Source organism: Sturnira hondurensis, unplaced genomic scaffold (genome assembly GCF_014824575.4).
Source record: "Sturnira hondurensis isolate 20B ecotype Veracruz unplaced genomic scaffold, ASM1482457v3 Scaffold0023456, whole genome shotgun sequence".
In the NCBI taxonomy this organism is placed as follows: domain Eukaryota; kingdom Metazoa; phylum Chordata; class Mammalia; order Chiroptera; family Phyllostomidae; genus Sturnira; species Sturnira hondurensis.
In genome coordinates, this window is record NW_028096087.1 from 1,328,884 (window position 1) to 1,348,440 (window position 19,557).

At 38.2% G+C, this 19,557-nt stretch overlaps 1 protein-coding gene across 3 annotated transcripts in view; it reads right to left on the reverse strand.

Annotated features, from left to right (window-relative positions):
* The window catches only part of CREM (cAMP responsive element modulator), a 64,012-nt gene that overhangs the window by 37,590 nt on the left and 6,865 nt on the right, over positions 1-19,557 (reverse strand). For 2 of the 3 annotated variants that reach the window (XM_037037804.1, XM_037037803.1), the window contains exons 3-4: positions 19,331-19,473; positions 8,918-9,106 (exon numbers count right to left, since the gene is read on the reverse strand). In XM_037037804.1, coding sequence (XP_036893699.1) covers positions 8,918-9,106; positions 19,331-19,473 — 332 coding nt within the window. The remainder of the gene's footprint in view (positions 1-8,917; positions 9,107-19,330; positions 19,474-19,557) is intronic. The other variant, XM_037037805.1, reaches the window with a different exon arrangement.

Here is a 19,557-nt window from a genome sequence, read left to right on the forward strand (position 1 = left end):
TTACAAAATATTTTTTTCCTGAAAGTCTGGACCAAAAACGTGCGAGCACATTATACATGGCAAAATACAGTGCTTCACAGCATCTCTCTGGGCTGACTGTCAGTTATTTTTTAAATCTCCAACATTATTTTTCTCTCCCAACTTAATGAAAAGTCTATAGGGCATATGGCCCCTTACTTAGAAACCTTGGACAGAATAATAATAATGAAATAGCCTCATAAGAAAAAAAGAGCCCTTCTCAAGAGGTTTTTTTTTGTAAAAATGAGAAACAAGGATTTGATGGTTTATTGCAGGGCTTTCATAGTGCTTTGGTTTTGGAGAGCTTGTCTGTGACAAAGCAAATTAATGGCAGTGATAGGCTAGTGATGTCATTGTGAGGTCAGCACTGCCACTTACAACTGCACGTTTGCTAGTCAGAACACTCTGTGTTGGCCTGTGAAAGGAAGAGCAAGGAGGTCTGTATGCAGAAGCTTGTCATGGCTGTGACTGGAGATGAAACAGGTAAGAACTTCAGAGAAAGATTTAATTCTGTGAAATTGTTTTTGAAGTTTTGCAAACTTATTTAGGGACCTATGAGCATATCAAAAATACTATTTTTCTAGTAGCTGAGGAGTTTTATATCTATTCAGCACACTTTAAGGCATCTTAGTGGAATTGGTTCTTTGCTCAGTGTATATCGCTTACTTGATCAAGACAGTTTCTGTCTCTCCCCTCCCAGCTCCCTACCCTCACCCCATCCCTGCTAAAATAAGCTGTTGCTTCATAGGCAACCTGTTGCATATCCAGTGCAGCTGCAAGTGAAACATACATACTGTTCAAGTTGCAAAAAATTAAGCTTCCAATTTCATTGCTGTATACAAATGTAGCTCTAAAGTAGACCGGAGTGTTGGGATGTTTGTGTGCCTACTCCTTTCTTTGTTCCAGTGTCTAAAATGGTCTGTTCCACCCTAATGGAGTTCAAAGGGCTGACATCATTGCATTTCCTGTGCATCTGAAAGGTTGGCTATTTGGAAGTGGAAAAGTTAAACTCCAAGCAGGTTGCACATTGACGTCAGTCACGAGCCACACTGTCACTGAGCCAGTTCCCTTCCACTCTGTTAAGCGCTGCTGACAGCTTGAGGTTGTTAATTAGCTCACTGCTTGCCTGTCTCCTTGGAGCTCTTGGACTGGGTAGCTTGACTTCTGATCCTCACTTCAGCATTTCTCTGCGGGTAAGTATCTGCTGTAGGAAGCCAGCACTGTGCCCCCACCCCCCAACAAGTGTAGGCAGATCCCAGGAGCCCTGCACCACTCCCAGGTCCGCCTGTGCGTGGGCTCCATCCGGGTTGGGTCAGACGCCCTCGCTTATCCGGCCCTCGCTCACCCCGTTGCTCTGCAGGATCTGCTGCTCCTGGCGCCCTCAGTGTATGGTTAGGGAAGCGCACGTCAGGGAAGCGCATGTCTGAAAATCTCAGTTCTTTCCGTGGTTCAATTTCCTTAGTTATAGATAGTGCTCCTGACTTAGTCACCAGTGTTCATTATGTTGTTGCAACTCTGTTTATTGAGTGGTGTCGTATTTCTAACCCACTACTGACTTGCATTTGAGTTCAAAAAGAATTGAAAGTTGTAAACAGCTTGCTCACAATTTACATCTTCAGTTAGTGGATCTCAGCTCCTTCTCCTAAACAGGAACATTCCATTGTCTTGAGCAAATAACACTTGTATAAAATTGTTTTTAAAACTATCTTGAGTTATCATTTTTCTCAAAACTTTTGTGAGACTGCTGGCCAAGATGGAGGTGTAGGTGGAAACACTGCACCTCCTTGCACAACCAAGTTTAAAGACAACAAAGTTTTACTAACAAAAATGCAACCAAAACACAGAAAATTGAACTATATGGAAGTCCGACAACAACAACAAACCATTCAGCCAGACTGGTAAGAGGGGCAGAGTCAGTGGCTGGTGGAGCACAGCCGAGCAGGAAAAAGTGGCCAGACCAACCCAGGCACACAGGTGGCAGGTGGCAGATCCCAGGTGTGGGGTGGCAATGGGCAGACCCAGTGGGGGAGCAAGGTGGCTGGCTGACCGCAGTCACACATTCACACTCAGATCAACCAGGCAAAGGAGCAAGCAGTGAGACAGACCACGCAGGCTAGTACCCCAGTGATGGGAGTTAAAGCCTAAAAGCACCAATTGGAAAAACTTTTGGGCTCGAGGTGCCAGGAGAAGCTCCCAGGCTCACAGAGAAAAGTTGGTGGGTCTCTCCCATTTGTGGGAGAGACCCACAGGATCCTGGAGGGTGCACAGGCCCACACACCCGTTGCCAGCACCAGGGGGCCTAGTTTGCTTGCAGGAAGCAGGAGAGGGGACCAAAATCTGAGAGAGAGTGGAACAAATGCCATTGCCCCTCTCTGACCCTGCCCCCACATACAGCATCACAACCCACCAACTGGGTCACCCCGCCCTGGTGAACACCTAAGACTCCGCCTCTCATACATAACAGGTGTGAACAGACCAAAATATTATGGCTCAAGAAGAACTCAAAGCCGCAGAGCCTATAATTCTAAGCAACCAAGAAATAGCCAACCTTTCAGATGCACAGTTCAAAATACTGGTGATCAGGATCCTCACAGAATTGTTTGATTTTAGTCACAAATTAGAGGAACAAATGAAGGCTAAACTAATTGAAATGAAGGGAAATGCACAAGAAACCAATAGTGATGGAAAGGAAACTGGGACTCAAATCAATGGAGTGGACCAAAAGGAAGAAAAAAAGTACCAAACAGAAAAGAAGGAAGAAACAAGAATTCAAAAAAATGAGGAGAGGCTTAGGAACCTCCAGGACATCTTTAAACGTTCCAACATCTGAATTATAGGGGTACCAGAAGGGGAAGAGGAACAGCAACAAGTGGAAAACTTATTTGGACAAATAATAAAGGAGAATTTCCCCAATCTGGCAAAGGAAATAGACTTCCAGGAAGTCCAGGAAGCTCAGAGAGTCCCACAGAAGTTGGACCCAAGAAGGAACACACCAAGGCACATCATAATCACATTAGCCAAGATTAAAATGGAGAAGAGAATCCTAGAAGCAGCAAGAAATAAGGGGACAGTCACCTACAAAGGAGTGCCCATCAGACTGTCAGCTGATTTCTCAAAAGAGACCTTTCAGGCAAGAAGGTGCTGGAAAGTATTCCAAGTCATGAAATTCAAAGACCTACATCCAAGATTGCTCTATCCAGCAAAGCTTTCATTTAGAATGGAGGGGCAGATAAAGTGCTTCTCAGATAAGGTCAAGTTGAAGGAGTTCATCATCACCAAGCCCTTATTATATGAAATGTTAAAGAGACTTATCTAAGAAAAAGAAGATACAAAATATGAACAGTGAAAGGACAGCAAACTCTCAGTTATTAACAACTACAGCTGAAAACAAAAGCAAACTAAGAGGACAGCTAGATCAGGAGTGGAACCATAGAAATGGAGATCACATGGAGGATTAGCAACAGTGGAGTGGGAGGAGGAGAAGGGGGAAAAAGGTACAGAGAATAAGTAGCACAGATGGTGGGGAGAAAATAGACAGGGGGAGGGCAACAATAGTGGGGGAAATATAGAATCTAAAGAACTTGAGACACGTGGTCATAAACTAAAGGTGGGGAATGATGGGGGAGAGGGAGGGGGAGTTCAGGGTGGAGAGGAAATAAGGGGGGAATGGGACAACTGTAATGGCATAATCAATAAAATATACTTAAAAAAGAAATTCTAGCATTTGTTTTTGGACATATTATAGTACAAAAAATTTATGGCATGAATAACTGCAAAACACAAGAACACATATGAGGTACAAGAAATTTTGAAAAGAATGAAAAACACTTATGTAGTTACAGAATTAGTACTGTAACATTATAAATACACATCCTTACTCTCCCACAAAAAATTTGGGCAAAAAACCCTGTGTGTTATACATGGCAAAATATGGTAAACAGAAATGTATTTCATAGACACTTCTAGTTTCTCCAAGTAAAAATTACCTAGCCACCTTTGTTTACTTACAATACATTTCTATTTATTACACCAGAAAATCCAGCTGTTCCTAAGGTAATATAGAATTTGCTAATTTCACTGAAGAGACATATATATGAAAATTTTAAATATTCAAATGTACCAGTATAATTTAGCACTGTTCCATAAATATTAGATTTAACCATATGGACTTGCTCATATCTGACCTTTCTGGCCTACAAAAGCAGCAGTTACATGTGGCTCAATGTAACACATCATTTTACTAAATTAAAATCTCTTGAAAAGAATTTTGTGACTTTTTAAAAATTCAGAAATAAATCGCAATTACTATTCATAAATTTAAAAAATATGTCCATTTAAGAAAGTATGTCTGAATTTATTTAGATTACTTAATGAAGATTTGACACAGGAAGAGCTGGATCACTGTAAATTTTGTAGTTCAAGGTTGAACACAAAATTGGAGCTGTTCAACAGTATCATGGACCATAGCCTGGGGAAAAATGATTGGCATCTTGAGGACGCCAAAGTAAGTGACATGTCCCTGAGACCTTTTACTTTCATCAGTGGGTTGTAAAAAACCCATTCCCTTTTATGATTAGAATTCAAGCTGACCTTAAGTCAATGAGACAACATCTCACCACATTTTTGCCTTATTCAAAGAAGCATCTTCTCGTAAAACCAGGGACACTCAGATGCCTAGGAGGAGAAACATCAGGGAAAACCAGCGTTTCCACTAATTCTCCAGAACATATAAACTGAAGACATCCTGGTAATGTGTAAGAACATCTGGGGAGCACCTTAGACATCAACCCCATCAGTGGCTATGTACAAATATCTTGTCATTGCATCCACACCTAAGAGTTTGGATCTAAGACTACTAGTTGGTTTTATTCACATTTTAGAAAGTTCAAATTATTCTCAACATTTATTTAAGTTGGCACTTAGGTGCCCAATAAATATTAGTGTAAAAGAAGTGTAAAAAAGGAAAGAGGGAAGTTGATTGTTTGGCTGACTACTATTAGAAAGTTTTAATAAATTCTATGCACCAAAAAAACTCAGTTAATCAGCACACAGAACTAGTAACATTTTCACTAGAGGAAGTGTATTTTACTTTCATTCAGTAAGTGGTCACTGAACCCACTTATCTTATGCCAGGGACAATCCTAGGGACTAAGAATCCCTGTCCAAGAAGAAGTTGCCATCTAGGCAGGACCCCGAGAGTCACAATTCAGTGATACGTGCTCTGAGAACGTGCAGCAGAAGCTGCAAGAGGTGACCTAAGCCAGTTGTGGAGGTCAGGGAAGGCTTTCTGGGGGAAGTGCTATCCAAGATGAAACATGAACAATGTTTCAGGGTAAACAGCGGTGTGTAAAGGCGGTATATGAGAGCAGGCACAACACATGACAGGAAATGAAAGAAATCCAGCATTAAGAGAGAGAAGTGAGAAGGAGGAAGTAAGGCCCAGATCAAGCAGAGGCTGGGCCATGTTAAGGATTCTGCCTCTGTCCAACAAGTAAGAGGCATTCATCCATTGAAGGGTTTTGAGTGGAGGCTGACATGATATGTGAATTTCAGAATTACCACTGTGAACTGCAGAATTGAGAGTATAAAAAAGAAAGGGAATGCTCAAGACACAGACTTTTGTTTTTAAGAACTATTAGCTCCCAGAATCGTTGGGAGGAATAAAGAAAGAGAGCCTAGCTGAACTTTCAAGGAGAATTTCCTAAAAAATGAGCCAAGAAGGGATATGCTGTTCCCTGCATGATCAGGAAACTGAGGATGCTGCTCCAGAGCTACCAGCTTGAGGCCAGGCACCTGGCAGGCCCGCATCTGCTGCAGGAATCCAGGTGAGAGGGGACAGCAGCTGGAACCAAAATTATGGTGGGGGTGGAGTAAGAATGAATGGAGAAGGCAAGAGAGAGTAAGACATGACACCCAGGTTTCTGAACTGAACCAACAGGATGGGAGAATCCATTACTGAAGTAGAGTAAACAAAGGAGAAGTGGGGCCATGAAATGGATGGGGAGTTTTCTATTTAAGAAGTCAAGATGTATGAGGAATATGTTCATAGCCGACTGGAATCAGGGGCAGAGTCACAGTGAACTGGAGCCATGGGCAGGCATGAGTTCATCTAGGGACAGTACCCAAGTCAGATGGAAGAAGGCCCAGGATGCAATCCTGAAGAACACCACTAATACTTAGAGATGGGTGGAGGGAGCTTAGACCAATAAAAGAGCCTGAAAGAGAGGCTGGAGAGACAGAAAAAAAAATGGAAAGAATGCAGTATCAGGGAAGTGAAGGAAGCACAGGTCAACAGTGCTAAATACTGCTGAGGGATTCAATCAAGAGAAAAAACGAGATCTCAAAAAGAAATTGCTGTGACCTTTCAATAGAATAGAGAGTAAGAGAAGAACGCCCACCAACCAGCTCTGTTTATTGCCAAACTAGAACTCCTGGCCATCGTTATTTTGAAAAAGAAAAAGAAAAGGAAAAGGAGAAGAGGCAAGACAAGGAGAAAAAGAAAACAAGAGGAATAAAAGATCTGAAGGGAAAAAACAAAACATCTTATTTGTGTTTGATATAAATATTCACATAGTATCAGAGATAGAGTCACAAAGAACCAGCATATTATTGGAAGTAATTAGAGCTTCAAGAGTTAATAGTCAGAAGATACTTTTTAAAAAATCAGTCATATTTCTCCACACCAACAGCAACTAGAAAATGTAATAGAAAGGTATCCTTCAAGAGAGCAACAAAATCTGGGAAATGTGACTATAGTAAATAATACTGCATGTATATTATAAAATTGCTGAAGAATAGATCTTAAAAGTTCTCATCACAAGACACAGAAATTTGTAACTATTTGTGGGGATAGATGTTAACTAGACCTATTGTGGTGATCATTTATTGTGACTTACACAAATGTCAAATCGTTATGTTGTACACCTAAAATTAATATCATGTTATATGTCAATTACATTGCAATAAAAAGACTTTAGTTCTTTCTAAATTAATCTATAAATTAAATTCAATCTCATCATTGGTTTTATATTATTATTATTTAGAAACTCAAATTTATTCCAAATACACAGGAAAGAATAATGGTTTACAAAAGCTAAATCTAACTTAAAAAAAAAGACAAAAAAAGATGAACTTGTTCTGTGAGATAACAGAGTTCTGAGACAGATCCAAGTACACGAGAACCTACTGTGTAATTAAGACTGCCTCATAAACAGCTCCATACTCCTGCCTAATACTATGCATAGAGGTGAACCTCAGGTGAATTAAGGTCCTAAATGTAAAAGGTAAAAACTATGATGCTAACAGAATTTTTGTAGAAGATATCTTTGTGACTGAGGGAAGAAAATAGTTCTTAAGTAAACCTCAGAATCACAACACTTGCGTGTTACCTATGCAAAACTCATTGTTACGGTATCAATTAAAAAGCACTCACTGTCCAAGTATGAAGTCTGTGGTGGACTTTCTATGTTTAACAGATTAGAAATGATGATTCTTTATGGTTATTCATTTATATAGAGAGGTTTCATGAGTATGAGGAATACATACAGTCCCTGACTTAAGATGGTTTGCCTTACAATATTTGAGTTTACAGTGGTTAAAAAGCTATACCCATTCAATAGAAACTGCAGTTGGAATTTTGAATTTTGATGTTTTCCAGGGCTAGTGATATGAGGTCTGATCCTGTGTTCTGACTCTGGGCAGGTGCAGTGAGCTGCAGCCCCCGGTCAGCCAGGCAATCACAAGGGGCAACAGCCCAAGCTCTATGGTGTTCACTGTGTGGCATGACTGGGCCCAACCAAGCATGCGTAAGGCAGGTTCGGCTAAGCTATGGCGTTTGGTAGGTTAGGTGTCTTAAATGCATTTTCAACTCACTACATTTTCAATTTATGCCAGGTTTATCAGGATGTAATTCCACCATAAACACACCATAAATCATCTCTAATGGGTGGTTTTAATATACATTTAAAAGAAAGCATTAGAGTTTGGGGTAAGTACTATGAAATTTTTTCACTCCATAAATGCTACCAGTACAGTTCTTCATATACCTTTATTACAGTCCACATTCACCTCCAAAATACCTAGGAGGAAAGCTTATTAACAAGAGATTTATCAATTATATCTGCATTTGTCCATACTTGGAAGACTTTCAAACTAAAGGAACTGATATTACTCCCCTTAAAATTAGTGCTATATCATAGGTCCTCAGCACATGGTCCAAGAATAATAAAGTTAAAAAAGCAGAATTTTGAAAGTTCTAATAAACACATTATAGTTATTATAAGCACAACTGAATAAAATTAAAATAATGCACAAATCAAATTTAACTGAAAGCGTAGGTTCCACTAAGCTTAGGACTACATTCCAACTCCTTCATTTTACTACTATCAGCTTCTGTAAGAGGTAGAATGGGCACCCCAGGTTTCAAACATACTATGAATGGTCTAAAGAAAAAAAATCAACTGTTTTGAAATAAGATGTCTATATAGTACTTGAGTGTAGCAGCTGGGGAAAAATCCAATGTCAGTGCATCGCAGACTGGCTACTTCAATCTTCATAAACTAGGTGATAAACATAATTTAGATACAACATTTATAATCCTCTCAAATAAAAGATCATTTACATAATTAAACAATTCACTTATGTTTTCAGCTCCTTTTTTCATCATGCTACTCTGAATTTAACTTTTCTTTACAGCCAATAAAACCTGATAAAAAATAAAAATCAAGTAATGTATTTAACTTGTTTAATATACTAAAATATTTCTTCTTATTATTATAAGAAGCCTTTAAGGGCCCCCCATCCACCTCCTGTATATTTCAGAACACCATAAAACCACCACTGAGTTGTGTGCTGTAGTAACCCACAGGTACTCTAAATGCATCAGGTTAATAAACTATACCTTGGACAACCACCTGGCTGCCTGGGACAAAGAACTGCTGTGTGCCGTCAGCTGCCTGTGCTGTGTACTGCACAATTGTAGCACCTGGTGGAGGAGCTCCTGAATTTGTCACTGTTAATGCCTGCAGTCCCTGAACAACATCAGATCCTGGTTTAGAAATCTGGATTGTTCCACCTTGAGCTATAGCAACTTAACAAAAAAAAGAAAAGAAATATTAGAGAATTCCAAGCTTCATTTTTAATAATCTCATATTGGAAGGACACACTCTGGGTCTATGTATTACCAATGCTTCTCATTCTCAATTTATCATTATTTCTGTGTGCTGAATTGATAAGGACAATATTGTCCTTTCACAGGACAATACTCTGAAAGGCTCATAAACACTTGAAAATATCTTATGTTCAGAATTATTTGAAATACATAGAGCCCATGGAGCCTCCCTCCTCCCTGGCATCCATCCAACTAAATTATTTAAGAGGAAGAATGGAGATATAGCAGGGAGCAAATCCAGCTTCTTGATTTTCTCTATTCTTTCAGCTATTTTTAGATAAAGAGCATTCTTCCTAATTTAAGAAATGGTCAGTGAATTTCCATTGAGTATCATAAATACAATGAGTTTGTTTCTTCACTCAGCTAACTACTTTTCTAATTTATCATCAAAAGAAAATAGCTTTTCATGGAATATATATTTTGGTTTTTAAAGCTCAAGACTACAGATCTATAGCCTTTACCATTTTGACTATGTCAGGATAATCCTGAAACATAAAATGTTTAGTTGGAAAGGACCTTACAGGGTAACTATTGAAACCTTGTAAGGTTTGTAACCTTACAAACCTTGTAACTATTGAAAAAGGCAAAAATATTTGCCTCTACCAAGTGTCTTAAAATAACTATCTCAGCTAATGGCAATAAATATGAGCAGGATTTCTTCTAAATAGGGAGATTTGCCGGTCATGTTTAAAAATTAACACATTAACTGAGAGTTTGAAAAGAACTGATTAAGTGAAATGTTTTAAATTTTCACTTGATAAGACAAATAAATCTAAATATCTGAGACTTTGGTATACTTTCACATAAAGATTATGACTCCAAGGCCCTGGCTGGTGTAGCTCAGTGGATTGAGCACGACGGGCCTGTGAACCAGAGGATCGCGGTTCGATTCCCAGTCAGGGCACATGCCTGGGTTGCAGGCTGGTTCCCTGCAGGCCAACTCCCAGCAGGGGATGCATGAAAGGCAACCATATATTGATGTTTCTCTCTCTCTCCTTCCCCGCTAAAGATAAATAAATAAATAAAATCTTTTAAAAAAAAGATTATGACTCCATATTTTAGTTTAAATACTAGAGATGAAGTGGAACAAGGGCTATCCTTTTTAAAAAAATCACATATAAACTAGCTAACTAGATTTAACAAATATAAAAATAATACATCATCAAAATAACTCAACACTGATAAACCAATGTAAATGCCTTATACGAATTTTACAGTAGCATCTAAAATACACTCTGAACATTTCCAAGTGATTCCCTAGACATTTTAATAGTATCTAAGCATAGGACCACTTATATGAAAACCTGATGGGATAAGCCTAACATAAAAAGATGGGTTAACCCTTTAAGAGTTCAATGCAGATACATTCTCTGTGTTTTAGTTTATTGACAGGCTGCTATTAGAATAGGATTGACAGAAACTGAAGAATCAGTTACAAAATGTCAATAGTACTGAGTTGCTGACTCATGCAGAGCCTTATATTCTGTACGCATTTTAAAAACAAGATTTTACCATGACTCTCCAAAGATTTTCAGGGGTCTCAAGATTCACCCCTTGCAATAAAAAGGTTTGGGAGAGATCTAACTATGTCTACCTTCTTAAAAAGAGACATATGAAAAAGAAAAAATAATGCTTTCTTAAATCCTCATGGCTGGACATGGATAAATTTTACATGTTACCACACATTTGAAAGTGTCTTTTCAATTGATAATTAGTTGGATGTCATAGTAATAGTGCTGTAGAAAGAACAAGCACAGGCAGTGTAACCACAACGTTTAACAAGCACAAAGCCTAATGTTACCCTAAATTTTAAAAGCCAAAATGAGACAAGTTTATATTTGGGATCAAGGAATCACAATTTTGGGAGTGCAGTTTTAAGTAGAAACTCAGGGTCCTAATTACAGGGTGAAAGCAAGGAGTTTTTATTAGAAAAAGAAAAGGGGGGGTTATAAAAAAAAAGAAAAATCCTATTGGTGCTGACAAGCTGAGCTACTATTGGCTACACTGTCTCTATCTTCAGATACAAGGTGCATAATCATCAGTCCTTGTGATCAGACAGTCCTGCCGACCTTCCCAAGAACTGTTTATAAGACAGTTATGGTTTGGCCCACAGTTCCAGTTTCAAGAAACAGCACGAGCAAGACAGCTTCCTCTGGAATGGCTGCTTGGGCTGCATTTTAAAATGGCCCATTCCTGTTTTTCTTCACACTCACATATAGCAGGCACTCAATATGATAAATGAATGGTTGTCATTTCCTCAAAACAGACCATAAGCCACTTGGGAATCTAGAAAAGTTAAATTAAGAATAGAGAACAGGGGGACAGTGACCAGAAGGAAGAGGGGAAGGAATTTCAGGGGAAAAGGGGGAAGGATTTACAGGAACTAGTATAAAGGACACATGGACAACAACTAAGGGGTGTGGAAATGGGAGGGAGGTGGGGAGCACTGGGGGTGTGGGCTGGGATGGGAGTAAAAGACAGAAAACTGTACTTGAACAATAATTAAATTAAAAAATCTAAAAAAAAAAGAATGGTTTCAAATTCTGATAGTAGAACTTAATTTTCAATACCAATTAGTAAGCTTTTGGACTAGTAAAAAAATCTGAGGTGAGAGGAGTTGCTTCCACAGATAAGAACCATGAAATAGGCAGGTAACAGAGGTCCTTGCTTTGTCCTTTTTACACTTTTTTCTTCAATGTTTCCCCATAATTCCATCCAAAACTTACTGCTTTCACAGTCTGAAAAGCTGATGTAGCAAGAATCTGTTACTCTCATCATTTAATTTTCTGGTAAGTCATTATGTAATGAGATGAAATGAACAAAAGCTAAATACACAAACCAAGTGGCTCTAGGGGGAAACCATTTCTACTGATGTCTCATACTTAAGCCTAGCTTTTATTTTATTTTTTATAACAAAGGTACTCTTGATTTTGGCATTATCAAATGCTAGAGAACCTTTCCATTTCAAATGTCACCTCTCATTTGACAATAGACAAGATTTCCTAATGCTTCAGTATACTGGAAATAGGCTTTGTGTGCATATATGTTTATCCAAAAGGTTTGGGAACACATTTAGGTTACAAAATATTCAAGAATAGTATGTATTTTCAGTAAACACACATTAAGATAGATTAAATAGTAGGAAAAACCAAGACAAAATCAACTGAATGAATTTAGTAACATCTTTTGTTTTAGTTCATTAAAAAAAAGTTAGAGGAATTTTCTAGGAAGAAGCTCACATTGTTGTTAGCAATGAAGAGTCCACACTAGTCTATGCATAGTAATTGGGACTCAAGCAGAATAAATCTGTTTTTCTATTTTAGACTATATGCATACTTATTTTCTTCTTTTAAGTAATCCTTAATAACATTAGTTTCATAAAATAGCTGAACTAGAGTAAAATGGACAGCTAGAATATATAATCAACCAAATTCTATTCCAATGCCCATTATTAATTGACTCAAGCCTGCTAGTGTGTTATCCATCCATGGTAGTGGTGGGTAGAGGTTAAGTTCTGTTGGTCTAGCTGTTCTGGAAGGTACCTATCTGACCACCCCCCTCCAGAGTCTCAGGTGATTTATACCACATAATTAAGTAGCTCACTCAATACAGACTAGTTGAATGTTGGATACACTGACCTTTCATCAAGAAAGCATTTGTCAGACTTCCGCCGAGATGGAGACATAGGGGGGAAACACTGTACCTCCTCTCAGAACCAAGTTTAAAGTCAACAAAGTTTCAGTAACAAAAACGCAGCCAAAACACAGAAAATTGAACTATACGCAAGTCCGACAACAATGAACCGTTCAACCCGACCGGTAAGAGGGGCGGAGCCAGTAGCGGGGCAGGGTCGGGCAGGAAAGATTCCCTGACCCCAGGCATGCAGGCAGCTGGGGTAGCAGTGAGGACCCAGTGAGGGTGTGGGGCAGGCTGACCGCAGTCACACATTCATGTGGGCAGGAGAGCCCACATGAAAGGATCTTTTCTGGGACAGGAAAGATCTTCTGACCCAGGCGCATAGGTAGCTGTGGGCAGATCCCAGGTGTGGGGTAGCAACAGGCAGACCCAGTGAGGGTGCAAGGCGGCACACTGACTATGGTCACACATTCGCGCAGATAAACCAGCGAAAAGGAGCCAGCAGTGAGACAGACAGCACAGGCCCCAGCAGCAGGAAGCAGCAAAGGAGACCAGCCTTGCCCCTCTCTGACCCCGCCCACACATACAGCATCCGCCCTGGTGAACACCTAGGGCTCTGCTCCTCATATGTTAACAGGTATGAACAGACCAAAAGATTATGACTCAAGAATAGCTCAAAGCCCCAGAGCCTATAATTCTAAGTGGCCAAGAAATAGCCAACCTATCAGATGCACAGTTCAAAATACTGGTGATCAAGATGCTCACAGAACTGGTCAATTTTAGTCACAAATTAGAGGAACAAATGAAGGCTAAACTAAGTGAAATGAAGGGAGATACACAGGAAACCAGTAGTGATGGAAAGAAAACTGGGACTCAAATCAAGGGAGCGGACCAACAGGAAGAAAAAAAATGACCAAACAGAAAAATATGAAGAAAAAACAATTCAAAAAGAGGCTTAGGAACCTCCAGGCATCTTTAAAGTTCCAACATCCAAATTATAGGGGTAGCAGAAGGGAAAGAGGAACAGCAACAAGTGGAAAAGGTATCTGACCAAATAATAAAGGAGAACTTCCCCAATCTGGCAAAGGAAATAGACTTCCAGGAAATCCAGGAAGCTCAGAGAGTCCCAAAGAAGTTAGACCCAAGAAGGAACACACCAAGGCACATCATAATTACATTAGCCAAGATTAAAATGAAGGAGAGAATCCTAGAAGCAGCAAGAGATAAGGGGACAGTCACCTACAAAGGAGGGCCCATCAGACTGTCAGCTGATTTCTCAAAAGAGACCTTGCAGGCAAGAAGGGGCTGGAAAGAAGTATTCCAAGTCATGAAAGACAAGGACCTACAGCCAAGATTGCTCTATCCAGGAAAGCTTTCATTTAGAATGGAAGGGCAGATAAAGTGCTTCTCAGATAAGGTCAAGTTGAAGGAGTTCATCATCACCAAGCCCTTATTATATGAAATGTTAAAGAGACTTATCTAAGAAAAAGAAGATACAAAATATGAACAGTGAAAGGACAGCAAACTCACAGTTATTATCAACCACACCTAAAACGAAAGCAAACTAACAGGACAGCTAGAGCAGGAGCAGAACCATAGAAATGGAGATCATATGGAGGGTTAGCAACAGGGGAGCGGGAGAAAGAGAAGGAGGAAGAAGGTACAGAAAATAAGTAGCATAGATGATAGGTAGAAAATAGACAAGGGGGAGGGCAAGAATAGTAGGGGAAATATAGAATCTAAAGAACTTGAGACACATGGACATAAACTAAAGGGGGGAATGGTGGGGGAGGGGGTGTGCACGGTGGAGGGGAATGAAGGGGGGAATTAGAATGATTGATTTTGAATGATTGATTTATTGATTATATAATGGCATAGTCAATAAAATATATATTTTTTTAAAAAGAAAGCATTTGTCTAGGTAAAGTGTAACTCATTAATTAAGTATTTTTCTACTAAGTTAGTTTTAGTGGTTACACAAATGTTTTTATATATTCAATATATTATTATACAGTCATGGTAATTAGTTTCAAATCAGTATTAACCTACGTATGGTTTCCTCATCTCCAACTTACCATCTTTCAGTATAATCAGGATGCTAACCTATCAACTAGTCCAGGCAAATAATTGGTATAATTTGGTTCAAATTCTTGGTATAAGAAACCATGTTTTAAAATATCTGCTATTTCCACTACTCACTGCCATTGAGCACTTCTCTCCTAAAAACTATTAAGAGTTTCATTAACAGAAAATATTATTTAAAAAATGAAAATTCAAAAGTATTTTAAAGTCCTGTAAAATTGATAAAATGGGGGGAAAAGCAAGATATGGGTAAAAATGGGGGTGGAGGGGGAGAGTTCATAAGCAAATAAGGAAAGAGAATTTATTTAAGATTTCATCTGCTTGCCCTGACTGGTATGGCTCAGTGGGTTGGAGCATCATTCCACACACCAAAAGGTTTCAGGTTTGGTTTCCAGTCAGAGCACACGCCTAGGTTGTAGGTTCAATCCTCGTCAGAGTGCATACAGGAGGCAACTGATCAATGTTTCTTTCTCTCTCTTGCCTTACCTTTCCCTCTAAAATCAATAAACATATCCTTGGGTGAAGGTTAAAAAATAATATTAATAAAAATTAAATTTAAAAAACTGTCTTAAGAGAAAAAAGGGATAAAAAAACAACTGTCTTGAGAAAATAATGATTAAATTCAAACATTTAAATCTTAGTTGCTTTTACTATCTATTTATGAATTCATTCTCATTTTATTCATGTCTCACACAAAAAGTAAATTCTTTGCTAATTAAAAGCCACTGCCTTTAAAATTATTCTCCTGAAACAGAATAGATTTTCTTTGACTGGAATGATTTAGCTGGCATACAGACAGCAAACCTATAGCCAAGATCTGTACTTTCAGTAAGGATTTTGAAGTGTAGCTCATTTTCTTGGTTTTGCAGTAATGAATCTCTGACTACTTTATCTTTCCTACCCCCAGGGTAAAAAGTTAGCTTATTCTAACTTGTACTTCTTAGTTTTTGTGATTAAAAAAAAAGTTGCAGTAATAAGGCTGACTTCTGTCAAATCTAACTTTCAACTATCCAAACTGTAAGAGCTGTATATGGGGAAATCTGCACACTTACTTTTATTTCCTCAACTTTGACAGAGTTATTTACTTCTTTTTCTTTTTAACTTTATCTTATTATACAAAATTAAAAACAAATAATCTAGCCCTGGCCAGTGTGTCTCCTTTGGTTGGGCATTGTCCTGCAAACCAAAAGGTTGAGGGTTCAGTTCCCAGTTGGGGTGTGTGCAAGAAGCTACCAATCAATGTTTCTCTCACGTCAATGTTTCTCTCCCTCTCATTTTCCTTCTCATCCTCCCCCTCTCAAACCAATAAAAGAAAAAAATTGTAATGGTAAATAATCAATCTAAAATAATAGTCTTTCAAAAAAAGAAACAAAGTTTGGAGGAAAGTCATCCATGAAAAAAAAACCTGAAGAATTAATTTTTAAATGTATTTAATTATTTTTCAAGTACAGTTTTCTGTAAGAATTAATTTTTATAATAAAAGATTATGAAAGGGTTTCAAAAATAGGTACATGAAAATACATAAAAAATTTCCAGAAATTCTAGTAAAATAAACTATTCTAGTCTAAAAACCAAAGGACACCAGACTATTTCTATTTCTAAATATTTAGGAATATTAAAGCATTTAATCTCTCTTAAGTTATGCCTCTTAAGAGGTAAAACTAAAGAAAAAAATCTTGTATCTCTGTAAATATGTTTACCTTGCAGTTAAAGTAAATGTATTCTAAAAAGTTAAAATGTTAATACTCACTCTTCAATGAAAGAATTATCAAATAAAATGTGCCACTATCAATAACTATTGATAGTTGTTGATAGTTGTTAGTCTCAACTAAATGTTTACAAAATGCATTGTTTACAAAGACACTATCGCTTTTGTGAACCAATAAATGCCCATTTTTATGTGGGGACAACATATATAGAACCAACACAACTTTTCATTAAAATAATTGCCAGGGTCAATACCATGGGGATCCAAATCAAGAAACCTAAGTAGGAAACAGTCCAGGACTTCCAATGCGGCAAACAGAGAAATGCTAACTTCTAAACATTGGATTTCAATGTTTAGGATTTCAATGATTTCAATGAGAAACCATACTTCTCAAGCATAGCTCCTGACTGTACTCCAGCCTGCCCCTCACCCTCTGGACACAGTGATGACTCGCACTGAGCTCTCTTCTCCAAGCCACATGAAGAGAATGGAAATAAAAACTTCGGAAACACGACTGACACATGGCCACGGCTAGCCGACATTTCTCTGTGACATGACAAAGTAGTATATTTCTCTTCCTCACTTCTTCCTGTTATCTTCTTGTGTCTTCACATTGACCCCAGAGTTTGCCAATCTAGTATTATGCCCACTTCAAACACCAAACACCTGAGATGGGAAAACAAAGCTCTCTCTGATGCAGTTGGCAAATGACAGGACCAGCATGCCTTCTCCACATCATCTATAACATTCTCTCAACCCAATGTTTTCATGATTTCAAATTTTCAGCCAATAATCTAAGCATATTAACCCATTGCGTCCCCATCCATATCACCTTGTACAGAACAGATCACTGCTTTTACCAATTCCTAGGTGGCATTAGGATATGCCAGGTGATTTTCAGGACGACAGCATCTTGGATAGTTAGTTCCCCAAACTTTAAGGTGTCTGAGCATTATTTATTCCATCAGTAATTCCCAACCTTTTCCATCACAGCACGAATAGGATAGGATAATATATGTACAGCTGACCAGCCAGGAGGTTCCAGCAGGTCCACATAAGCCTTGCACTGACAATCTGGGGCTAGGGCAGGAGGAGCTCAGCACTCCTGTGATGGGTGTGCTGCTCTGGCAAACTCTGATTTTCAGTTCTACAGCTCCCACCATGTGTTCCAAGTGAGCCAGACACAAAGGCATGCAAATTAGTGATGTAACAAAAGAAAAAAGACAGTGATAACCTCAGGGTCCAACTCTTACAGACAGTGGGGAGTTTTCCTTTCCTAACATGGACTTTCAGGTATGTTCACTTGCCCTCCTATAGAGGCTGTGGACAAATTATACCCCAGTTCTTTCAAGTACTATGGTAGGAGCTACCCAAGGAACCAAAATTACTAAAGGAGAGTGTTTAATGCTGCAAATCCACCCCACTATTAAGAAAAACCCTAAAAAAGTAATGACTCTTTAGGTTTTCCCATAAATTAAAGGAGATTACAGCTTGCTTTAACAGCCATGTCTTAAATTAAGACTTGAAACTTTTCTATGTATTACTACTTTTTAAAGGAAAACAGAAACCATACCCAACATATTAATTAACACTCTTTTTGGACTAACACAGAACTGATTATCACACATATTCTACTACCTGAACCAACACAGTATTTACTGTCACACAAATTCTACTACCTGAGCACCCTTTTTTTTACTCTTTTTCAGTCCTTTTGCTGTCTTGCCCCCCCATACTTTTTTCTTATTAAATATCCCTTTTCACTAAAGTATCTTTATTTTACTTATCTAATGGTCTTGACTTTGGGGGAAAAAGAACTAGTGTTTAAAGCAAAAAGCACTGAATAAACAGTCCATTAACATGCACAAGACTAAATATGAATTTATTTGTTTATTTAGAGCTTTTGGTGTTTAAAATTTCAAATAAAATGGTCTGTCTAATTGCTGTAGTTTATTTTTTAAATATTTTATTTATTTTTATTTTATTTTATTTTTTAGAGAGAGGGGAAGGGAAAGAGAAAGGGAGGGAGAGAAACATCGATGTGCGTTTGCCTCTCACATTGCCCCCAAAGGGGACCTGGTCTGCAACCCAGGCATATGCCCTTACTGGGAATCAAACCACAACCCTGTGGTTCACAGCCCACACTCAGTCCACTGAGCTACACCAGCCAGGGCTAATTGCTGTAGTTTAAAAAATTAATTGTTTTTCCATTCTCATCCAGGAAAAACTGCAGCACAAATCAACACAGTAAAGACTAGCAAAAACAGAATTACATTTGAAATATAATTTAGGAAACATATATACATCTTTAAAATTACTAAGTAGAAAATGTAGCTGTTGGTAGTAAATGCCAACAAGAATGAAATACAGACATTTATATCTTATTAGTTTGCATTCAACAAAAGGCAACAAAAAGCAGTAAGTTTTAAACTCTTACTAAACAGGAATACAAACATATAAATAAGGGAAAAATCTCCCTCTATTTTAAACTCAAAATTTTCTTCTATATTCAATAAAAAAAACTTTATCTTTCAAAAGTATATGACAACTGTCAATTCAAATCTTTTACTTCTTTAACATGTACTTTTCATTCTAATATACAGATTAGGCATTATGATTTAAAATGAAACAGTTTAATGGAAAAACTGAGTTGCTTCCATGTAACTAGAGAAGACTTAAAGTTGGCACTCTATGGTATTGAAATGCAGCATACATACTATATTGCCCCGTACTAGTCTGATATATGCTAGCCGGTACTGCCATGGTAGCGATGTGAGGTGGCGTTCCTTCTTCCTCTGATTTTTCTTCTTCAATCTTGGGTACACCAGGCACATCAGAGGAAAGTTCATTCAGTATTTTTCTAAAAGAGAATTTAAAAATACAATAAATAAAATACACAAATCAGTTTTAAAACAGAAAAGCTATAGTGGAAGACATGGTTTGA